At 47.5% G+C, this 23,908-nt stretch overlaps 2 protein-coding genes across 5 annotated transcripts in view; one reads left to right on the top strand and one right to left on the bottom strand.

Moving 5' to 3' along the window:
• Positions 1-2,377, bottom strand: part of MYO1D (myosin ID) — a 320,801-nt gene extending 318,424 nt beyond the window's left edge. For 2 of the 4 annotated variants that reach the window (XM_044744537.2, XM_070482764.1), the window contains exon 1: positions 1,950-2,165. In XM_044744537.2, coding sequence (XP_044600472.1) covers positions 1,950-2,044 — 95 coding nt within the window. In that variant the 5' untranslated portion in view covers positions 2,045-2,165. Of the gene's footprint in view, positions 1-1,949 lie in introns of all 4 variants that reach the window. The other 2 variants (XM_014862184.3, XM_044744534.2) reach the window with 2 other exon arrangements.
• Positions 2,378-12,162: 9,785 nt separating this feature from the next.
• On the top strand, positions 12,163-14,968 carry H2BN1 (H2B.N variant histone 1). Its single transcript, XM_070482771.1, is given in 3 exon segments — positions 12,163-12,377; positions 12,379-12,436; positions 14,641-14,968. Coding segments are annotated over 3 exon segments (342 nt in total). The 5' UTR covers positions 12,163-12,276; the 3' UTR covers positions 14,824-14,968.
• The last annotated feature ends 8,940 nt before the right edge of the window (positions 14,969-23,908 follow it).

Consider the following 23,908-nt stretch of genomic DNA (forward strand, 5'->3'; position numbering starts at 1 on the left):
CTGATTAGCCATGCTGTGGCGGTGCCCCACCTACAAAACAGAGGAAGACTGACATAGATGTTAGCTCAGGGGTGATCTTCCTCAGAAGTAAATAAATAAATGGAAATTTTCACTTTTCTCCCTGTCTTCATTGACATGCCCCCTCCTTGAGAAGTAGGAACACACCTTCTGGTTCTCTGGATCCTCGTCCCTTATCTCTTAGAGTACCTTGCACAATGGAGAATTAAATTGCAAAGTTCTCTTCTGTGCTCATAGGAGTTAATTTAGGCTCACTTTAATAATCTTACTTAAGATTCAAGCCTCACACTTAGAGACTTTGCAACCAATGATATGTGAAAGCAAACAAGAATATAAGAGCTGAGGGGGCCAGCCCCGTGGCGCAGTGGTTAAGTTCACATGTTCCATATCGGCAGCCCAGGGTTCACTGGTTCGGATCCCGGGTACAGACATGGCACCACCCGTCAAGCCATGCTGTGGCAGGTGTCCCACACACAAAGCAGAGGAAGATGGGCACAGATGCTAGCTCAGGGCCAGTCTTCCTCAGCAAAACAGGAGGACTGGCACCAGGTGTTAGCTCAGGACTAATCTTCCTCAAAAAAAAAAAAAAAAGAAAAGAAAAGAAAAAGAGAAAAAGAATACAAGAGCCGAAAAATCTTGGATATTCTCATTATTTTACAAATTAGGAAACTCAGACACATTGACTGGCTCAAGGACAATTCGTGGTAGGCAAGCGTAGAACTGGGATCTGTGCCCCTGCTTCATACTCTGGGATGTAATAAAAACTAGCCAAGAACAGATGAAGATTCCACGGGGTTTGAAATTTCAAAGATTAAGAAAGTTTTTTAAATTCTTAAACTAAAGTTAACAGGGGTAGTTAATATTGAGAAAACCCAAACCTAGATTATGATTTTCACTTTAAAAGCTTATGGAGTAATAGTTAGCTACAACTTTACAAGAAATGGGGCTAGAACTTCCAGGAAACATACAAGCCCCAAAAGTCAGTTATTTTGAAATTCCACTTACTGTAATGTCAAAAAAAAAAAAAAGTGAAACTACTTTAAAGCCCTGCTTACATATTATCCTATCAAAAGTGAAAAAAATCACACGGAGAAGACTTTCTGAAACAAATTCGTCTTGGAAGCCCATTTAGGGGCACCGAGCGGTGACCATATTTTCAAGGATGTCAGTAACACAAGGGCTCCATCCATAACTCGTTGAAAAAACTGAAACCATGAATGCCTTGTCAAATTCAGACAGTTTATCTTGGCACTGGCAAGCAGAGCAGTCTCTTCGATGTCTGGAAACGTGTCTAATTACGTTTAGAAAGTAACTAAAAAATAGCCAGTGTCCCGGAACAGACAGCTCAGGGATCACTCCATAGCATCCTGAATGACAGAATGGAACCAGGCCAGGAAAAAAAAAAGCAGCAGCAGCAAGAGAAAAAGAAAAGAACCAAGTGTGAAACGGGGATGAGACCCTAGCCTCTCTCCAAAACAACCCTCCAGCCTTCCCGGGGCCTTCGGGGCCGCCACGACTCTCCCTTAAGTTTTTACTTTCCTCTCCTTTTGTTTCCATTAGCTCACCTGGCCCGCCCACATCACTTACCTGGGGCAGCGCACTAGCCTGCCCTGCCCCAAGCGCTGCCTCCAGCTCGGCACACCCCTTACGCCCCACGTCCGGACAGCAGCCAGGGACGCCCCCTCTCAGGAAGGCGCAGCCCTGGAGCTCAGCACGCCCCTGACACTCCAATGAGGCCGCATCCCAGGGCGTCCTCTCTCGGGAAAGCGCAACCATCGAGCCAGCGGACCCCGGGATACCCCAATCCGGCCGCCCTCCATCCTCGAGCTCGGCGCGCCCCCGACCCCCTCCCCATCCGGCCGCACGGCAGGGGCGCCCCCTCTCGGGAGAGCGCAGGCTCGCGCCCCTGCGCACGGCGGCTCCGCCCTCACCTGAGCCGAAGGTTGGCCATGAACTCGGGCATGGAGACGGTGTCCATCAGCACGAAGTCCGCCTTGCCGAACTCCAGACTCTCCTGCTCCGCCATGGCGCCGGCGCACGGGCTCAGGTGGGCGCGGACGGGCTCAGGTGGGCGCGCGCGGGCGGCGGGGGCCGGGCCGGGGGCGCGCGGCGAGCTCGGGCGGGGCCGGGGCGGGGCCGCGGCGCGGGGCGCGGGGCGGCGGGGGAGAGGGCGCCGCTCGGCGGGGCTGGGCCAGACGGAGGCCGCCCCGCTGCTCCACGGCGCGCTGTCGGCCGACGCGGCGCTCCCGGCAGTTTCCGCTTCTCCCGCGGCGGCTGCCCGGCGCTGTGGGGGACGGGACACTGAGACGGAGACGGCGGCGGCTGGTCCCGCCTCTGGCCTTGGTCTGGCCCGGGCCCCGCGGCCGCCCGCCCCGCCCCGGCCGGGCCTCTCCGGCTCCGCCCCGCCGGTCGAGGAGCCCGCCCCCGCCGCGGCTCAGGCCACCGCCTCCTCACCTGGGCGGCGCGCACGCGCGGGTCGGGCGGCGGGGGCGCGCTCCGGGCCAGGCCGGGCTGCGGCGGCGGGGCGGCAGCGCCCCCTGGGGATGGGTGCTGGGATCTCCGGGGGCCGGCGGTCCCAAAGAGAGCCGACGTAGGAGGGTGGGCGGACTGAGGTTGCCAGGACTGCCCGCCTCCGCCCGAGCTTGGTAGATGCCGACAAAGTTACCGAAGTAGCTCGTGAAGCTTTTCGCGACGATAATTCATCATGATTCTGTCCCCCTGTCGCGAAGCCCATTCCTGTTCTGCGCACGTCCTCTCCATCCTTAAAATGATGGTTCATGCTCAGACTGAGAGATAATGAGAGCTGACTTGGGGATGCCGAAAATGCCCAGAGCTTTTCTAAGGGCCTTAGAGAATTTAAGTAACTTGTGACAGGGGCTAGAAAGTGGGGAAGCTGCAATTTCATCCAGGTCACTTGACTTTTAAGCCCCAGCGTTTAGCCATATGGCAGACTGCTCTCCTTCTGCAATGTTCCATGATCTATTTTTCTCTTCCACTCACCTGAGCATGTCATAAATGTTACCTTATATTGTTATTAAGCTTTTGATATATGTATGTATCATCTCCTTGGGATAGTTGTAGGCTTCTTGCGCATGGGGCCATGTCCTAAACTTATCCATATACCCCTTGGTACCCACCAAGTAGCTATTGTACTGCCCTTGTACATGTAAATGTGAAATCCACAATGGCTCGATGGAATGGAATGAGTTGTAAGTGGTCTCCAATTTGTAAAGACATTGGTTGAGCCTGGAAAATTCTTTTGGAACTTAGACTGCATTTTCCCAATGAAAATGGCTTTCTGAAGCAGTTGCACTCTTCAGTCTTGTGTTTCCGTTAGGACCATTTTCTATTCCAAAATCTACTAGGAAATCTAGAAGCCCCCGACGACCTGGCTGGGCTCCAACTCTATGGCTGAATTTGAGATGAGTAAACCAGACCGAAGGACCCTGCTCAAGGCCTGCTTCAGCTGCCAACCACCCACCCTGGCCAAGACAGAAGGGAAGACAGCTTGGTCCCCTCCCGAGGGAGCACACTGCCATCAGAAAGCTACTCAATCTCCCACACAGGCAGAGCTGGGTTGCAGTCTGTCCGTTAACAGCTCTCCTTCTCCAGAAGACACCACTCTGGATCTCAGTGTCTCCTTTGTGGAATAAGACGTCGACACTCTCCAGGGTAGGACTGTCCTTTGCCTGGGTCATTTGCGTGGGTGGCTCAGAGCATCAAGTGTGCTACAGTCCGAAAATGCCTGTCTTGGTATGTTTTAACATAAAGAGAACTGAATTTCAAAAAGAAAAGAAAGAAATCTCAAATGTTGTGCAATTTGGAGTAACAGGGACCACATGCAGTGGCCCATTGGTAAATGGATGTGGGTGGTTACCCTGAGCCCTGGGGTTGTTAGAGCTAATGAGATTGTACAGCGGGTAGGATCTATAGTGGTACAAGCTGTGGCTTTCAAATGGCCAAAACAAGGGAACTCTTGTTTTAATCTATATCTTGTACAGGAGCCCAATGTATAAAACATACACTCAACATATGCAAAGGGTGTTTTATAAATTTATTTCATAAGCCCAAATTAGTGTAAAATCAGGCATGGAGACCAATGAGTCTCTTTTGACGAATCCAACTCTGTCCAGTGGGGCTCACCATCACCTTAAATCAGCCTCAGGACTCCAATTTACTCTTGTATGTTGTTTTGGTTGTACAGTATCAAGAAAATTCCAATATACATGGCTAAGCAGTAATTTGTTATTCATACAGTTTAACATCCAGCCTTTTTAAAGACCAATGCACAGCTACAATCTTATTAATCAATGACACATTGACAAGAAGTTCCAACATATGAAACTAAACACTGCGATCCGCATTCAAACTAGGTAACATAGAGCAGGTTAGCTCCTTATTAATCTCCTTTGTGATAAAACTTGAATATAAACACATTTGGATATGTATGCTTGTGTTACAGTTTAAAATATACACTAAAAACCAAAATAAAAGTTAATAACACCAATAACGAGACACACTATCATGAGTGATGTGATAAGCAATGGGATCTTCTACATATTTTTTGGCTTTTGCATGAAAGGCAAAGAAAATCTGAGGTTCTGGTCTGGGTTAAAGGATCCCAAAGAGACACCACACCTAAAGGCACTATGTGACCTGGACTGGATCTCAAACCTGAAAAATGTAAAGGAGATTTCTGGGACAATTGTTGAAATTTGCAAACAGAATGTATATTAGATAGTAGCGTAATATCACTGTTAGTTTTCCTGAATTTGATCATTGTACTGTGGTTCCTTAAGAGAATGTCCCCTAGGTGATACCTTCTAAAGTATTTAGGGTCAAAGGGTATAATGTGTCAAAATGTTTGGCAAAGGTGACAATAATAATAGTGATAGTAATAATGTGTGTGAATATACATATAGTAGATAGATATAAATGGATAAAGCACATGTAACAAAATGTTAACAATTGGTGAATATAGTTAAAGAATATATGGGAGCTTTTGTTTGCACTTTTCTTGTAACTTTTCTGTAAGTTAGAAATTATTTCAAAATATAAAGTCAAAAATCAAATAATGATCTAGAACTGTTCTAAAATAAGTTTATTTTTAAGAAATCAAATAACACTTAAAAGTGAACGTCAGGGGACCAGCCCCAAGGCCGAGTGCTTAAGTTTGCACACTCTGCTTTGGCAGCCTGGGGTTTGCTGGTTCGGATTCTGGGTGTGGACCTACGCACTGCTCATCACCCCATGCTCTGGCGGCATCCCACATAGAAGAACTAGAATGACTTACAACTAGGATATACAACTATGTACTGGGGCTTTGGGGAGAAAAAAAAAAAAGGAGGAAGATTGGCAACAGATGTTAGCTCAGGGCCAATCTTCCTCACCAAAAAAAAAAAAAAAGCAAAAGTGAAAGTCACATGAGAAGTTTGTAGACATTCCAGAACTGAAAAACCAGCACACACTTTGAAAACTCTGGTACAGAAGATCTCTTAGCTCTGGTTGCCATAGATGTGCTAGGGGACTGTAAACACTGGACAATTCTAAAAACAAAAATAATTTAATATTTACCTTAGTTGTCGAATATGGCCATATGCCCTGAGAGGGTACATCCTGTTCTTGGCCTGAAATTCCTCTTCCCTGTTTTCGCCCCTCACCCCTCACCCCTATGGTCCAGCTAACTTCTGCTCATCCCCTAACTCTCAGCCTCAATATCACTTCCTCCAAGAGGGCTTCCGTGATCTCCTGAGTCAGGATTGGCTGTCCCTCCTCTGTGCCCCCACAGCACTCTAGAAGTGTCATCCCTGTTACAGCTCTGAATGTACTGAGCCTATTGGCCATCTCTCTCATTAGACTGTAAGGGCCATGAGGGCTGGAAATGATGTCTATTCTGTTCTTGGATGTAACTCTGGCACCCAGTAGCACAGTGCCTAGGGTGTGGAGCTCTTAAGAAATGCTTAATAAATGAATATGGAATGTTCTGCGAGTCTACGGGTTATGTAATGTGAGGTTGTAAATCCACGCCTTTGGTAGATTTTCTGCATTAAAATCAGTGTTTGTGCAACATTTAGCTCTTTCTCATCTCCTGCCCCTGGAAGCAGGTCTCAGGGCTGTGTTCACTTCTGTCCTGGGGCCGGACCTACACATTATATGCTCACACTGAACAAAAGCAGTTGATCTGAAAACCCCTCTGCAGTTGACAGCTGCTGGAGAGGATCTGCTCTGGGTTTTCCAGGAAAATCAACTCTGAATTTTCCACAGCAAATATTTGTTCCCATTCCACTTTCCCAGAATGCTTCTGGGCCGCCCCACCCTCCCTCTCTTTACCAGGTGCTCTGCTTCCGGAAAGACAACTCATTTCAGCCTGAGTCCCGCATGACAGAAGTAGGATGGCTAGGGAAAACATAGTCACACAGCATACTCAAAGGGCGTTTTATGAATTTATTTTATAAACCCAGATTATTCTAGAGCAGAAGGAGAAAGACAAATCCATGTTGCAGAATGACTTCATAATGCACTCGCAACCATATAGAAATGATATGGGACTCTCTGCCTTAAATATTAAAACATACTTCCTTGTCTTTCATGCATAAGACTGGATTTGAACTAAGAATGCTGTATTAAAGACAGCATATATGCTCTCTATGGTCTCTGAAGCCTAAACTTTTTAAAAGTAAAAACAGACCCAACAGTTGCCACCCTGGTGTCATCGATAACTTGCCCACCTGCGGACTCCCTCCGTCTCCTTCCTCCCAACTCCTTCACCGCTGCCCTTCGCTCTGTAGGCCCCTCACAGGATGAAGGGAAGGGAGTTTTCATAGCAGAGATCATGGTCATAAACCACCCCGAAATCCCAGAGAGTGACTTAAAAATTTCACCTTCTCACCTCTGGCTTTTAAAGACAGACGATGAGCCAGGCAATTGCTAAAGACCTGGTCCTGGGTCCCGGGGATTTCTTTCTCTGCTGTCCCTGTAGCCCAGCTGAGCTGACACCTGACAGTGTTGCGTTGGGGACAAGGATCTTGCCTTAGCTCTTTGGAGTGGCTGATAGGGAAGACAGAGCTCCTTTTAACATAAACTAAGCACAGAGGAAGTTGGGAGATATCAGCTGAAGTGGGGGGGGGGGGCGGAGACGGGGGAGATGGGGGAGGAAGAAGCGAAGGAAGGGGCTGCCACTGCTAGGGTCTCAGGGCAGCAAGTGGACAGTAACAAGACTCTGGTTCTCCATTTTTAGGTTTCATCGTCCTTTGATGAAAACATGTAGGCTTTCTCTCCCAAGACAAATGTCTTAAGCTCATACACAAAACAGTTTGTACATGGACTCCCTCGCCCCCTACCCAAAATAATCTGTCTATGGATCCCAAGTTAAGAACCCCTGAGCTAAGGGAAGAGTCACACCACTGGTCCTAATCACTGGGAAATGGAGAAGGGTTTAAGCAAGCCGTCACTGTCAGTATGCTGTGAGTCACCAGACAGGGCTTTCCCAAGAGTACATCCCTCTGTGTGGGCAGAGGACCCAGAGATTTAAGGCCACAGGAAAGAAAGAGTCAGATGGTGGAGGCGGACACAGCAGTGGATTGCCTCCAGAATTTTTCCTGCCAGTGACAACATCGCTTCTGACTATAAACATTTCATGGGATTGCATCCTCTTTGCTAATTACACAAGTGCTTATCACTCTGAGTCAGAGCTGGTTGTTCAAGCATGTCCCTAAGCTCACTATGACCGGGGCCGTGTCCTACTCATCCTTTTGTTTCCAGCCCTCAAGCTGTGCCTGGTGCCCCTTAGATATTTCTTGAATTGAGTAGATGAGTTAAGTAGTGAGTTAATTTATTAGTAAGTGGGTGTGCGTAGATGTCGTATTATATTTCAAGGAGTATGTGGCATTCTCTAAGCCCCAGCCAGAAAACCACTAAATCTCAAACTATTCTGGCCACTGGAAGTCGTCCTAGAGCTAGAAAATTTGGGAGTATGATAGGAACCCAGGAGAGGGGAAACAAAAAGGCACACCCACACTCGGTTCATGGATTGAGAGTGTCTTAAGGCAGGACACCTCAAACTTTAAAGTGTGTAAGAATCACCTAGGAGCTTGTTTGAAATGCAGAGTCTCAGGTCCACCCCAGAGCTACTGAATCAAAACATGCATTTGACAAGATCCCCAAGTGATGCTGCTGCAGCCACTTTGCCAACCATACTTTGAGTAGCCAGATTCCAAGGAATCTTAGTGGTCATATAATCAAACACATACACCCCTTTACAGATGGGGAAACTGAGTCCCAGGCAGAGCAGCTGACTTTGACTAGGTCAAAGTGAGGCACCGATAGAGCTGAGACCAGAACTTAATACTTCTGATTTGGGTAGTGGATAGTTTCTACCACCCAACATGGACATCCATTTGTTAGACAATGTGCAGGGGGAGGAGTAAAGAGAAGTAATGGGGGACAGCACCTTAGATCTTCTCTGGGCAACTGCAGTACCTCTGTACCCCATTCCTAAGGGGGGTGCTGTTGTCCTCCTTTTCCCCATGCCCTTTTTCTCCTCTTCTAAGAGCTTGCAGTAGAGGTTAGAGAGGATATTGCTGGAGTTGGGGAAAATTCCAATTCATTGCTTCCCTCCACCTGACAAGGTAGCAAGTAGTTAATACTAATATCACCCACCATTAATATTTGGTTAGTACCTACAGAACTGACCTTCCAGGAAGAATGGGACATCACACTCAAGGTGACATCTTCTAAGCTGTCTCCCAAATCTTCTTTCCTCTTGCCATTCACCCAGAGTTTCTCAACTGGTGAGTGGCAGCAGGACCCATCTCGAGTTAAGATCATGAAATAAAATGACACTAAAATGCAGTCAACTGGATTATTGGATTCCAGATCAACTGGATTTTCCAATTAACTGGGTTAATTCCTCAGACTATCTAGAGGTTGAAATAATATAAGCAGTACTTCTATCCAAATTCTGACTACCTGAGCCCTACAGAAATGATATATGGGGAAAGTTTCAATGATTTAAAAGTAGAATCCATAAAACCTGAGACCTCAGAGGCCATGTAATCCATTGTCCCCAATACCTGAATCCCCTCTACTGTTTGCTCCACAGCCTGGACCTACCTGGGCCAATTGACTCATCAGGCCTCCCCCGTGCCCTGCAGACGTCTCCACATTAAAGCAGGCTCCAACACCCTTCCTCTCAGTCTTCCTCCTGAATCACTGCCCACACTCGCTCCATGCCATGTATGCCACCCAACTCTCAATGGTCCCATCTTCTGCTCTTGTTACTTATTGTTCTTATTTATGAGCTTGGATGTTCCTTTGGCTCTGATAGTCCAGCAAGATAGGACTAGGTTGAAGTGAGTTATAATCAAGGAGGGGAGCCAAGATCATCGCCAGTTTAAGGAGGAGCCTCCTGTTTCTCTTGAGTTGACGTGCCTTTTAGAGTTTGTATCCACAGAATCCTATTTTTGCTGATCTCTTTGAAGTCTGCCTTCTCGAGGTCTAAAGTCTGTGTCTGACTGTGTTTGTCTCTTAGCCACAAAACAGTCACTTTCTCCTAGTGTCCCCATCCTTCCCAAGTCTCTCATTAGCTCTCTGTACTGAACAGGATTTGGCTCAGAGTGTCATTTTCTCCATACTCGGGAAGCAGTGGTGGTACAGTGGCGCTCGAGCTTTAGGTACCTGTACCAGAGGCTTAGGATAGTGGTTGGGGATCTTCATTTTAATAAACAGCCCAGGAAGTTCTGCTGCAGGTGGGCAGGGGCCCTAACTTGGAGAAATATTGATGGGAATTTTGGTGTCAGAGACACCGGAGTTCACTTCCTAGCTCTGCAGCTTACTACCTGTGTGACCTTGACCAAACTAGTTCATCTGTCTAAGCCTCAATTCCCTCGTCTTTATTAAAGAGATGATAAAACCCACTTCCGAGCATTAAAACAATGAAATGAGATGACATCTATAAAGTGCTCTGTATAATTCAAGGCGGGTAGCAAGCACTCAGTAAACACAAGCCAGCATTGCTATTAGCGTAATTGCTCCCTTTCTCTTCAGGATAGGGAAATTATTGGCAGGTAATAATTTATTGCATGCCCTTTTTAGCAAACTAAGATTTCTAATATCTGCCTGTGAGTCTTCTAATCACCCGGTGATTTTCTTCTGTGTGAGTTTTGTGATTTCTACTGGTGATTTATTACCATTCCCATGCATAGCCATGGGCTTTGCACTTAGCGGGGGGTCAAAATTTGCGGACTATTTTTAAATGAGTGAATGCCACCTGGCCAGGCCTTCTGTGCTACACTCCCACTGCAACACCACATCTGTTCTTCTTCTCCTCCCCCAAATGCCCTCCAGCATCCCCTTGACATTCCTTGTTGATCTAGTTCCCTCCTGGCCTGATCCTTCCCGTTGCCCCAGTCCAGTGAAGAGGGCCCTCCCATGAAGCCTTGATGATACCTGCCAGTTTGTATTTATTTCTTTGCCTTAAAACTTCCAATCCACTTCCTCATATATGCTCTATGCATATATTATGTTTTTAAATAGAGAAATAATAAGAGATGAAGCTAGTGAAATGATAGTAGGAGTTGGGGTGGTGGGTGGCGCCTGGCTTTGACCACCAGGGAACCACTTTTTCCTTTTTCCTTTCACAGAAGCGTTCAGTTGAACCTCTGTTGTTGTTATTAAGTGATTAATTCAGAAGACTTGAGCATCCACTATGGATAAGTTACATCCCATGTTCTCCACCAATGAATACATGCGTGTCGCAACAGCGCAGGGCACACACTTATAACTACAAGGATCGTGGGGCTCTGGTGTTGAGGTTTGCAAGGTGGTAGAGCATGGGGTTAGAAGCAAAGGCCCAAGGGCTGGTTCTGCCACTTATGTACTGTACGTGACCCTGAACAAGTCACTTCAGCCTTCTGAGACTCAGTTTCCTCTTCTGTAAAGTGAGAGTAATACTAGTATCGTACCTCATAATGGTGCTATGATAATTAAATGAGATAACGTGTGTTAAATACTTAGCATGGGGTCTTGGGACAGTTAGGGCTCAGTAAGTGTAAGCTGACACTGCTGTTATTATCCACCAGTCCCCCCACCGGGGCTTTGATGCGGCTCCTAACTAGGTGGGAGAGGAAAGGCTGTTTGTTCTGACCGGGTTCTTCTCGTCCTTTCACACCCTGGTTCTCTGGTGTCTTATTTTCTCTTGGTTTGTGTCAGGCTGGTCACTTATAGCTGAGCTGATATGCTCATTGCAGGCAGCGCACGGCCTCTGGAGCTGCAGTTTCTCAACATTCAGTCTTGAACGTGGGGTGACTTCCTGGCTTTCCTATTTGTGCTTTGTCACCTGAGTTCCTAATTGCTGTTGCAGAACCAGGTACATATTTGCCTTTCAGGAGATACATTTCTTTCCCAATTCAAATACAAATACATGGGGCATAAGCATGATGCCCATGAAAAGCGGCTCCCCCTACCCCAACCCCAACCCCACATCTCATGGTGGTGTATTAGGAAGGTTTTATAGATCAATGAATCCCAAATCTAGCTCCTTATTAGATTCACCTGGGATGCTTTAGAAAACCACAGCTTCCTACATTCCACTCCCAGTCCTTTTCAACTGAAATTTTTGTGGCTAAGAACCACTGTAATAAGAACACCTAGAGTTACACACAGAAAACGAATACCTTCTGAGATGAGTGTGGCCTGGGAGATTGATGGCCATTACATTAAAGTTGGTTGTTCTCTCTTTCACATGGGATAGAGCTGAAGACAGCTGAAGATTTTTTTTTTTGAGGAAGATTAGCTCCAAGCTAACATCTGCTGCCAATCCGCCTCTTTTTTGCTGAGGAAGATAGACCCTGAGCTAACATCCATGCCTATCTTCCTCTGCTTTATATGTGGGATGCCTGCCACAGTGTGGCTTGCCAAGTGGTGCCGTGTCCACACCTGGCATCCAGACTGGCAAACGCTGGGCTGCCGAAGCGGAACGTGTGAATTTAACCGCTGCGCCACCGGGCCGGCCCCAGAAAGCTGAAGATTTTGTTTCCCGCCTCATGCTCCTTTCAGGAATGCAACACCAGCCTGCTTTAGACTCTACACCTAATATCTCTTAAGGATTCTGAGAGCCTGCATCTCTGGCAGGTGTAGTCACTCACCACTGATTTTATTAGGAAAGAGTTTCTTCCAGCTCTCCCTATAAAACCTCTTTGGAGGGTGCACTTGCTTAAGGCCACTGCCCTGAGCTACAAGTGTAAGGATTAAGCCTTCCGCATGTACTTCATTTGCTTACGTGGCCTAAGATTCCCTAAGAAGACTACAAATTATATTCTAGCCAAAAAGAAGTATGAGTGGACCAGCTCAGCTGTTGGGAAAGAGGAGGAGGAAGAAGAAGGAGGCGTATTTTAGTTACATGGGGAAAATCCTAAAGCAAGTGAGTTGCAACTCTCTATAGAAACTTAGAATGGCCAAGACAGGGATCGCGTTAGGGGCCCTGGGTGTGATCTTGACTTCAACTTATTCTGATACAGGAATCCTTCTTCACACATTGAGTTAAGTTGTGTGCAAACAGCTCCTATAAACTGGATCTGCTAATGGCTGCTATCTTCTCCCGCTTGGCTTGCTTTCTACTGGCAGCAACTCTGAACACCTGAGCCTCCAGTGTCTCTTTTTTTCTTGTGCCTGTTGACAGGCAATCTGTAAACTGATTCTTAAATACCCTCCCCTTTTCTTGGGGAGAGGGGATTCACCACCTCGTCTGTTCTATCACTTTGAAGAGCTGCATATATCAGGTTTTCATTAAATGGTGCTCTGTACTTAGAATATTCCTTAAGTGGGTAGGCACTCTTATTCCTGCTTGCCATCCACCTAACCTCACCCCATGGCATAAAAAATATAGAAAACAAAATCAGGAAAGTCTCCCCCTTCAAAAGAAGCAATGGGGAAGAGAGTGAGGAGATTCTATGAAAGATGTGCTAAAGCTTGATTTTGGATTTTACTTCTTCATGACAATGAAGCAAGGCTGAGTGCTCATGTGTGTTATTGTAGCAAAGCTCTCTGTATTCCGGTAGCATCATTTTGAATCTGTTGCCTACCTTGGGAAAAGAAGAGGAAAATGGGAATAAGGAAAGAAAAGAGAAGGAGAGAAGGTGCATGAAGGTGTATGAAATTGAGCAGGGTTTCTCAACCGCAGCGCTGTTGACATTTTGGGGCTGGATAATTCTTTGTTGTTGGGGGAGTGGGGGATGCGCTGTCCTGTGCATTGTAGGATGTTGAGCAGCATCCCTGGTCTCTACTCACTAAATGCCAGTAGGACGCTCCCTCCCTGTTGTGACAACAAAAATGTCCACAGTTATTGTGCAATATCCCCTGGAGGGCAAAATCGCCCCCGTTGAGGACCACTGCTGGAGATCCTGCATTTGGCTGGAAGGGCCCCTCCATAGGAATATTTGGACTAAGCAGTCCTCTAATCATTAGTCTTTTCTTGGCCTATGCTTGACCTTGTGGGTCTGGCAGGCCACTCTGCTTCTTCAAACCTCCCAAAGGTCGGGTCTGTGCCTTGGGTCAGCCTCTCAGGGTGCTGTGAGGATAAAACAAGATGTGGGTTGGATAAATGTATTGCGTGTCTAAGCGTGAGCCAGGGCTGCTCCGGCAGCTCAGATGAAAACAGTGGGGGCTCTATCATTATGGGGCTTGTGATCCTGTGAGGGAGGGACATTGAGGAAATACTTGTAAGTTATTAGACGCAGGAGAAGGCTTTCGAATCCCGCTTCAAGGATTTCCTTTCACAAAAAAGGAACTGAGGCCCAGCGCGAGAATACGACTTGCTTACATGACATCTCATTTCCAGACAGAGGTAGGATTAGAGGCCTGGGTGAGTGATTCTCAGGGGGGCATTCTTTTGACTATTGCAGCTGCCTCTCGAACTTTAGACAAGAACTCTAATGACATGAAGCGGTGTGATAGGCTCTGAGAACACGGAGGGCTCTGGTCCTCAGTGGGAGGTTGTGTGGAAGGCAGATATACCAGAGATGGCTCCTGGGGACGAGCCTTAAAGGATGGCTAGGATTTGAAAGGTAGAGTTGGGTGTGGGCATGGTAGGTAGAGGTGACAGATAAACAGTGGCATGGAGACTGAAAACACAGAGACACATCTGAGGAAGAGCAAGCTGTCCCAGCTTGGCTGGAGATCATGTTGGCACAGGACATCAGCCTGGAAATTGAGAAGCATTAAAGTGCTTACTTATATGAAATATAGAGTGTGAAAGTATACACTAAACTAAAATTATATTTTCCATCTCCACAACATGTTGGATGTTAACTCTGACTCTATTAGGAAAGACTGAGGTACAAAAGTTGAAGTGACCAGAGTTAGTCTGTATTCTCCAGACACGAGTTATCTTGCTCACCAACTACAAATTCCCCTCTCCCTCCAACTTCCTCAGAGACAGCTGACAGGTACAATGGCCAGGTTTCTTTCATCAAATCCCCACCGTTGTCCCTTTTGTGGTTCCTGTGGTTCCACGTGTGCACGAATCCACACAAGCCAGAGACGCATGGGTGCTGGGGTAGACTATAAATCGCTCACTATGGGAAGCCTTCTCGTCTCTGTCTCACCCTCATGCCATTTCTCCCCCAGACCCACCCAGACTTCAGTGGGTACTCCTGGATCTTGGATGCCCTGGGCTCTCTGGAGGATTGGCGGCTGGAACGGGTTAGCCTGGAGGCGGTTAGGCTGTCCTTCTACAACCACAGGAGAGCCGTCACCAGCCGAGAGATCCTTGAAGCAGTCAAGCAGAGATCCTCTCGGAAGAGCTTTTGAGTAAATGAAGTGGTTCTGAATGGCCCTGTTCTTGAAATGATTGCACTTGTCAAAAACAAAAGTTGGACATCAGAAGGCTGAGTTGGAAGAACAAGGCATCTGAGATGTACTTGCTGCACCAGGAGTCCTGGTGCCCCACACCTGCTCTCTGGGTCCTGTGGTTTTAGCCTCTGAATTAATTTTGTGAAAAAAAGAATAAAGTCATTTTCTGTTGATGTGTGTATGTTATGCCTGTGGGTTATGGCTTTTACATTTTTCTCAGGCATGCTTATCCCCTGTTTTGAACTTACTTGTTGTCTTTTTGGAGGACACAGTTCAACCCATCATCGCCCCCTCCCCCTCTAGGGTGGAGGCTGCTGCCCTGGAATGAACTCATGATTTTTTTTTTAATTTAAGTACCTCTACCTTGATTTACAAGAAATAAAAAATAAAGAGAAAAGAGATATGTTTGGTCTTTGAGTATAGGGCTCATGGTATTGGTTATCTACATAGCACTTAGCATAATAGCAGATATGTAATATGTGATGGATAAGCTGGTCCCGACAGTGGAAAAAAAATATTATAAAATACAATAATTTGGGAGCAGAAAGAATAAATGGTCTGATATATTTTAGATATGGTGGTCTGGAAAAGCCTGGGTAGGTGACATGAAGGAAGAGAAGGTGCTAAGCATGGGGAAGGATTCTGGGCAGAGGGAACAGCCTGAGCAAAAGTCCTGAGGCAGGCAGGAAAGCATTTAGCTTGTTAGAGAAATTAAATGAAAATCAGGGTTCTAGCAAGCAAGGGAGAGCACAGTAGGAGGTGAGGTTGGAGAGAAAGGCTGGGGCCAAGTCAGGCAGGGGTGGGTTTTTATTCCAGGGCGGTGTGAAGCCACTGAAAGATTTTAACTAGGGAATTGGCATCTTGTTTAGCTTTTTTGTCCTGTTTTTGTTTTTAGTTGAGGTGTAACCTCCAGTAAAGTGTACAAATTGTAAGCACACCTCAAAGTTTTACATATATATACCCAGATTAAGATACAGAACATGTCCATCACTGTTGATACTATGTCAAGAATAGGTTGAAGAGAGTGTGGAAATGGGAAGATTAGTTAGAGATGTTTTGTATGAATTGAGCAGAGAGATGATAGTGGCTGCGTAAGTGTGGGTAGCAGTCAAGATTGAAAGAAGTGAAGAGATTTGAAATGCAAATCTATTGACTCTTCCTCAAAAGGTAGAGTCAATAGAATTTGCTAATGGAATGGGCATATGGAGTGAATAGAAAAGTGATGATTGCTAGGTTTTGAGCTTGAGCAGTGTGGCGGACAATGGTGTCATTTAGAGAAGACTAAAGGAAGGAGGACAGGTATTGGGGGAGAATTCCATTCTGTACAGGTTAAGTTTCAAACACCCATGAAACATGCAAATGGAATGTCAATTGATAGGGCTGGACCAAAGATATAAATTTGGGTGTCATCAGCATAAAAAGGGGATATATAAATCATCAGGAATGGGTGTGATTACCTAAGAAGATGGGGTAAAAAGGAAAAGACAAGATGATCCAGAACCAAGACCATAGGAATTCTAATATTTAGAATCAGATAGTGGAGAACTGGCAAAGGAAACCAAGGAGGAGACATCTGAGAAGTCAGGAGAAGGTGGTGTCATGGAAGCCAAGAGGGGAGAAAGTGGTCCGGTCTGCTATGCCCTATCCAGGGGAGAGTGTTAAAAGGAGATATTTATGTCCGTTGCATTTGGTGACATGGAGATCATAGTGGCCTTGAGAAAGTCAGCTCACTGGAGCAGGGTGGGTATTGGGCAGATCTGAGGAGGCTGAAGGGTGACTGGGAGGTTGTCAGTGGAGACAACTATTTTGACGGTGTTGAGACAAAAAGAGAAATTTAGCACTGAAAGAGGACAGAGACATGGGCCGGTAGCCAGAGTCACTTGGTATAGAGAGAGAGAGATTTAAGGTGAGATGCTAGAGCTTAATTGTTTGCCAGTGGGAATTCCCCAGGATAGAAGGAGATATTAATCGAGAAGAAAGTAGAGAAAGTCAAAGGATCCAGGACCTTGAGAAGGTGAAGGGGTGGGACTCAGAGTAGAAGCGAAGGAAGAGAAGATGTGGACACACGTTGGTCAGTTTAGAGATTCGATGATGAAAAGAAGAGGAAGTTAGTACCTATTTTCTCTTTTTTGATGGGACAAGTGAAAGTGGAGGAGGGGCACGGGAGGCTTGAAGATAAGATATGAAGTTGTTTTCAGAGGGAGTGGGGGAGTGAGACTTGAACTCATGTGGACAGATTGCTCACAAGGAATGCGTGTCTGTTTAAGGTCTGTGATCATGCGTCGAAAGCAAAGCCAGTCTTGCCGTGGGACCTGCTCCAGCCTCATGTGTCTGCTCCAGTGCGGTGCCGAGAATGCAGCTTGGGTTCTGCTGAGTGAGCCAGGAAGGAGACAGGGGCAAGGGAGTGGCTCCATGATGGACCATGCAATCCAGGCCAGCCAGGAGGGGCAGGGGGACGAGATGGGTGAGCACATTGTGGGGTTCACAGAAGGCCCAGAAGATGTCAGGCTTGTAAAGTGAGTCTTAAAGAAGGACTTTTCTCTCTCCAGCACCCTTTAGCGTTAGCTAACCCATGAGGGCACTTGCCTAAGAAGCAGGGGTGACACCCAGTGACCACTCTTTGAAGTGCACCACTGGGTTGTCGGTGATCCTGAAGCACCCTTGTGTGAAATAATCAGGGGGGTTCTGCGCCATTGGGAGGCACTCACGCCCTCCCGCATTCTCTCCATAGTTGTCTCTGTGGGATCCTGTACTACGACTGGCCCAGCGCTCTCTAAGCGGATGGAGAGGCTGCTGCTCAAGGGGGTAACTAGAAGTGGACAGCCGAGGCACTGAGGGCAGTCTGGGGGCTGTTAGCTCAGACCTGGGCTTCTCTGCTAGGTTCCTGCTGTCCTGGGGATTCGGGACAAGCATTCTAGGATGGCTTTGGGCGTTCCCAAAGCCCTGCCAGGGTGTAGACAAACGCCGGGTAGTGACACAAGCCTCTTCCAGCCCACCGTTGTCCTGGGGAGTTGTCATGCTGGCTGACTCAAGAACTGAGTGAGGACTCCCCTCTCTCTACCTCCCCCTGAGAGTTGACTGACCTCAGGATCTGAGAGGGTCCTAATGTCTCTGGCTCCGCCTAGGCTCCTCCTGCCCCAAGGACTGGGATCTGGCTTAGTCTAGAGGGAAACCTGGGTTGCTCCCTAGTCCTGTCACCCATCATAGGTATTGGGCTAGACTTTTGGGCCAAGGAGTTGGGTCCCTTAGTTAGGGGCTGTTCCACCCATAGTAAACACAAAGAGGACTGAGATAGGATGCCTAGCCCCTTTTACAATGACCTGAGGTACTTTTACTGTTCTAATTACCTTTTACTAGGACCTCCTATTTATCTTTCACTTTCAGAGGTTAGCAAGTCAGGTTTTTTTTTTTTTGTCTTTTAAAGATTTTATTTTTTTCCTTTTTCTCCCCAAAGCCCCCCCGGTACATAGTTGTATATTCTTCGTTGTGGGTCCTTCTAGTTGTGGAATGTGGGACGCTGCCTCAGCGTGGTCTGATGAGCAGTGCCATGTCCGCGCCCAGGATTCAAACTAATGAAACACTGGGCCGCCTGCAGCGGAGCGCGCGAACTTAACCACTCGGCCACGGGGCCAGCCCCGCAAGTCAGGTTTTAAGTCCAAGCACCAGAGGGTGAAATGGAGGTGTGTCTCTGAGGCGTGAACCCTGGAGTGGGGCAGGTGAGGAGGATGGTTTCTAAGGTGGTCAAGAAATGGAGGAAGACTGTCTGACTCACCTCGAACCCTCTTCCCCACCTCTTCTCTCACAATCCCCAGCTGGAAGTTGACTTTGAACTTCGGGGCAGCCTGGTGTAGTGGAAAAAGCTTGCGCTGAACTTGTGGTCAGGTAATCAGTTGACCACATCTGTTTCCACATCTGTAAAATGATGATGGCAATGCCCACTGCACAGGGTAGTGAAAGTTAAATAATGTACATGAAAATGTTTCTTACGTCGACATGGTGCTTTGGTTTAAAGCGTTATTATTAGATTTTCACAGCAAGGTAGACTTCATACGTTTTAAGGAGAAAGAAAAACTTAATGGCAATGAAATTCCATTAGAGGTGATCACTGGGGGCGGGGGGGCGGGGGTGGTCCATCAGAGGCAAGGTGGCGGCTGATGTCCCTTCCACGACTGAGAGAGCACAGAGGGAGGAGCGTGTAAGGAGAAGCACACCAACAGGCCTTGGAGCCAGACAGACTTAGCTTCAGACCCCAGCTTCACCTGTTACTACCTGTGGCACCTCGGACAAGTCACGGAACCTCCCAGGTTGCCAGTGTCCCCCTGTGTGCAATGGAGATACTTCCTACCTCCCTGATTGTTGGTTGTCCAACAACAGATTGTTGAGACAATTAGATGAGGTGCTGCCTGTAAAGCCCTGGAACAGAGTAGGCACTCAATGAGTGATATGTTGAAAACTCATTAATTCAGGTAGTTCCAAACCAAGTATTTGGGGCATATGTTATGGGCTAGGCACCATGCTAGGTGCTGGGTGACAACGCACAGCTTTCAGTCGGACAATTCTGGTTCAGATCCCAGCTTTACCACTTACTGGCTGTAGAAACATATTTAACTTCTTTGAGCCCCAGCTTCCTCATATGTAAAGTGAGGGAGAATGAAGCCTATTGTAAGAGATTGTTGTAATAATTATAGAATCTATGTAAAGCATTTAGCACACTACTGGCACATAAAAAGTGTAAAAAATGGCAGCGATTGTGATGAACACAGTTATTTTGAAGCAGTAAAAGGAGGAGATGCTGACGGATCAGATTTAAAGCTGGACCCAAATGACTTTTCTTTGTTGATAGCATTAAATCCATTCTTTTTCCAAAGATTGGCCCTGAGCTAACATATGTTGCCAATCTTCTTTTTTTTTCTCTTCTCCTCAAAGCCCTGTGGTACATAGTTGTATATTCTAGTTGTAGGTCCTTCTGGCTCTGCTGTGTGAGATGCCACCCCAGCATGGCTTGATGAGCAGTGCTAGGTCCGCACCCAGGATCCGAACCAGTGAAGCCCTGGGCCGCCAAAGCCGAGTGCATGAGCTTAACCACTCGGCCACAGGGCCAGCCCCTTCAATCCATTCTTGAACCAACCTTGTCTGAATTAAATAAAATATGAGATGTTATTTCTCCTTATACACATGTGCTCTTTACCCCCTAAATACATAAAGCAAGAGAGAGTTCCATTGACTCTGAAGGGGGGTGGCAAAATACTAAAATGGGCAAGAGAGGACAGCTGTGAAATTTGCCTTTAGAGTTCTTTAGAAAAGTTTTTTGAGGATTTTAAGTGTTTTCGCCAAGAGTATTGTTTTCCCTGCTCGCCACCATTGCCCAGGTGCCCACACCTTAATGTCCCTGGGGAAATCCCCATTTATGGTCTCTGTCTCCCTGGTCCAGTTGCCTTGACTTAGAGGAAATGCAAACTTGACCCTTGTTCCCAGTGGGGATCCTGGCCCAGCCCGGCCTGCTAGCCGCAGCCTCCTCCTGCCTTCTCCTTTCTCCCAGCTTCCTGGTTCTGCCCCTTGGCTCTGGCCAGGTCCAGCAGTTCTAAAGTTTGCTGCCTTTTGCTCCTGCAAGGACTGGCTTTCAACATGGTCTCTGTCCACGCCCACAGCTGAGCAAAGGCCTGACCTGTGTGTACACAAACCCCTCCCTGGCTGGCCTCTCCCTGGAAAGTTGATCACTAGCCCATAAAAGGGCCCAAACACTCAAAACAAGACTCACGGTCAGATTGGGGATTTAAAATTGTGACTTTTTAACTCAGGTCAACCTTCCTTCTTTTCCAATGCTGCTGCCTTATCCTTTCTGAGTGTTTCCCACGGGCCTAACCCTCCTGTCTTAAACCTTCCAGTGGCTGCCGTGCCCCAGAGGGCTTCCCATGCTGGGAATGGTCTAGAGTTCCTATCCCCACTGTAGAATGACTGTGACAATAGCCACGCTTTATTTTCACTCCTGCTACAAGTGTTTCTTGAGCACCTACTAAGTGCCAGGCACTGTTCTAGATAGTGGGGGTTGGCAGGGAACAAGACAGTAAAGTCCTTGCCCTCACGGAGCTTATATTCTGAAAGTGGAGAAACACTAAACAAATATCTAGTGCACTCTTGGGTAGTGATAAATGCCATTAAAAAACCACATGAGGGCCAGGGGAGGGCGGAGGACAGGAGGTACCCCTGTAGATGGGGTGATCAAGGAAGACGGCTCTGTGGAGGTGACTCTGAGCAGACGCCTGAGCAAAGGGAGGGAGTGAGTCAGGGGATAACGGCGATAAGCCTTCCAGGCAGATGGGAAAGCGCACCAGTCTTCATCAGGGAATGTTCAAGAAGTGGATCCACCTATTTAACAAGCATGAAGATCAAGAAATGGAAATGGAGCGTGCATCCTGCCCCGAAAGGCAATCTGGGCCCTGCCTCCCAGGCACAGCCCAGCCCCGATGTGGGGTGAGTGAGGCATGCTTGAGGAACATCAAGGAGGCCCCATTTTTTTCCATGTCGTACTGTGATGAGCACTTGTAAAAAAATTGTGATAAAATATACGTAATATACATAAGCTTTACCAGTTTTAACCATTTTTCACTATACGGTTCACTGGCATTAAGCACATTCACATTGCTGTGCAACCATCACCCCCTTCCTCTCCAGCACTTTTTTCATCTTCCCAAAATGAAACTCTGTACCCATTAAACAATAACTCCCTATTCCTTCCTCCGCCACCCCCTAGCAACCAGTGTTCTACTTTCTATGCGATGAGCGCTTTAAACACTCTATCTCATTTGATCCTCAAAACAACTGTAGGCCACAGGTTTTCCTGGCATCCCCATTCTCCAGATTAAACTGAGGGAGCTAAGATCACACAGCCCCTAACTGGAGGAGGCAGAGCTCAAGTCGCAGTTTTGGCTCAGCTGGCTCAGCTCCTCGTCTTAATCTCCTACCTGGTAGGGGCGAAGGATGTCAATCTGCTGTCCCTCGAATGGCCCGGAGGTGGGTCAGGAGGGTTCAGTGAGGGTTATAGGCAGTGTGAGAAGCTTTTCTTGCTGGGGCAGGAGGGGTTTGTTGCGCCTGACTGGTCCTGCCTGTCTGGAAGGAAGGGGCTGCTGCCCAGAGATAGGGGTTGGGGGTAGAGGGGAAGGTAGCTGATCCACACCTGTCTCCTTTCCCACCTTGGTCTTCTGAGCTGTCTTTCAGGGGCGCTCAGCTGCCCAGAGTGGATGAGCATGAGCATCTTCAGTGCTTGGTATCCAGTCTGCCAAGCAGCCCTGTCCCCACCTGTTTATTACTAGGACATAACACAGCAATGGGTGCTACAAAAAGGGTCACCCAGTAGCTTCACATGACACAGAGACAGCTAGGCAGCAGGCATCAGAAGGAAAAAAACAAAACGAAAGGATATCAAGATGGGACAGGCAGAAGAGTAGATACCTGGCTCACACCAGGACCAGAGTGAGTGCATTTTTGAGGATGGGGTGCATGTGAAGCTGGGATAGAGTGGCCCTATCTGTGGTAGCCATAGCCAGGCCATGACAAGCAGCTAGCTGATACCCAGGTCACTGCAAAAGCTAGCAGTTTCCGGCTTTGGGTGGTCTGGGCTTCAGTGCTGGGGAGTCCACTCCCTGCCTTACTACTTACAAGCTGAAAGAGCTCAGGGAAGTTGCTTTATCCTTCCGAGTCCATCTCCTGCCTTGAAACATAATCAGACTGACTTTTCAGGGTTGATGAGATCAAATGGGATAAGGCATGGAAGATGCCTAATCAGAGTCTGGTACCTAGTCGGTGCTCAACAAATGTTTCCTCCTTGTCTAGGCAGAGCACAGTCTTGCACCCACCAGCCAGGAGCCGAGCCTTTTCCCCCCTCACCACAGTCAGCACCATTTTCCACCTGTTGCTTCTCCTCTCTAATCATCGGGTTCAGCTCTCAATTTAGAGACCCTTGCAATAGTTTGATGTTCGGACTGAGTGGGGAGAGGCCATATGTAGGGGTGTTTGTCCTGCACCCATCCCTCTTACCTTTGTTGGGGAAAGCCCCTTGCATGCGGAGACAATGGAAGGCAGGATACCGCCTGTGCCTTACCTCCCGCAGTAGAAGCAGACAGGGTGAGGTCCCACCCAGGACTTTGAATCTGGGATGAAGGATAAAGTTGAAGAGAGGGTCACAATCTTTTCAGGGCAGTGGTGCCCAGCCCCTGGAGCCCATTTCCTAATCTGGGTCTTCAGTCTCCTGCTGATTCTGTGGGCAACCCATGTCCTTCCAACAAGTCCCCTTTCCACGTGGAACGATCAATCAGTTTCTATTGCTTACAAGTAACAACACTGAGTGTCACACAAGGTCTTCTCAGATTAATCCAGGGAGACTTCAAGGAGCATTGGGATGGCAGGAGGTGCTAGAAGGAGAGAGCTGGCTAGGAAAGGCGCTGGCCCAACTGAAGTACTACCCTGTACCCCCCACAGCTAGGGAGTGGGTGGTCAGTTGGGACATTTACACTGTCAGCTCCAGGCAGCAGCTGAACTATTTTTTTGGTTGGTTTATTTGTTTGTTTTGGTAAGTCTTTACAAACTTTATAAGTCTTGTGTTACAAACTCCCCAAGGTTACAGCTTTCTTTCACATCTCTCCTACAGAGTCAAAAGTGTCTAAACCACCCAAGACAAAAATACCACTCCCTTCTTCTCAGAGTATCTCCAGGAAAAGGAAACCCTTATTGTCCCCAGTGAGCCCTTCTGATTGCTGATACGTAAGACCACTTTCCTTACACAGGTTTGGCCTCTCCGTGAAAGCATTTTAGAGGGTAATAAAATCATCGCTCAGCCTTCTTGTCTCTGAGTGCTGATGGTGGGGAACCTCAGTGGCTCACTGGGCCAGGCACTTAACAAAAAGAGTGAGGTGGGAGTGCATGCGCATGTGTTGTATGCAGTGGGGAGTAGTGGGCCAGGACAGCAAGCTGGGACACTCAACCACCCCTCTCCTACTGTTGCTACCAATGGAATGTAGGCTGCATTTTGAGAGATCTTAGGAATTTT

This window comes from Equus asinus, chromosome 13, assembly GCF_041296235.1.
Source record: "Equus asinus isolate D_3611 breed Donkey chromosome 13, EquAss-T2T_v2, whole genome shotgun sequence".
Taxonomy (NCBI): domain Eukaryota; kingdom Metazoa; phylum Chordata; class Mammalia; order Perissodactyla; family Equidae; genus Equus; species Equus asinus.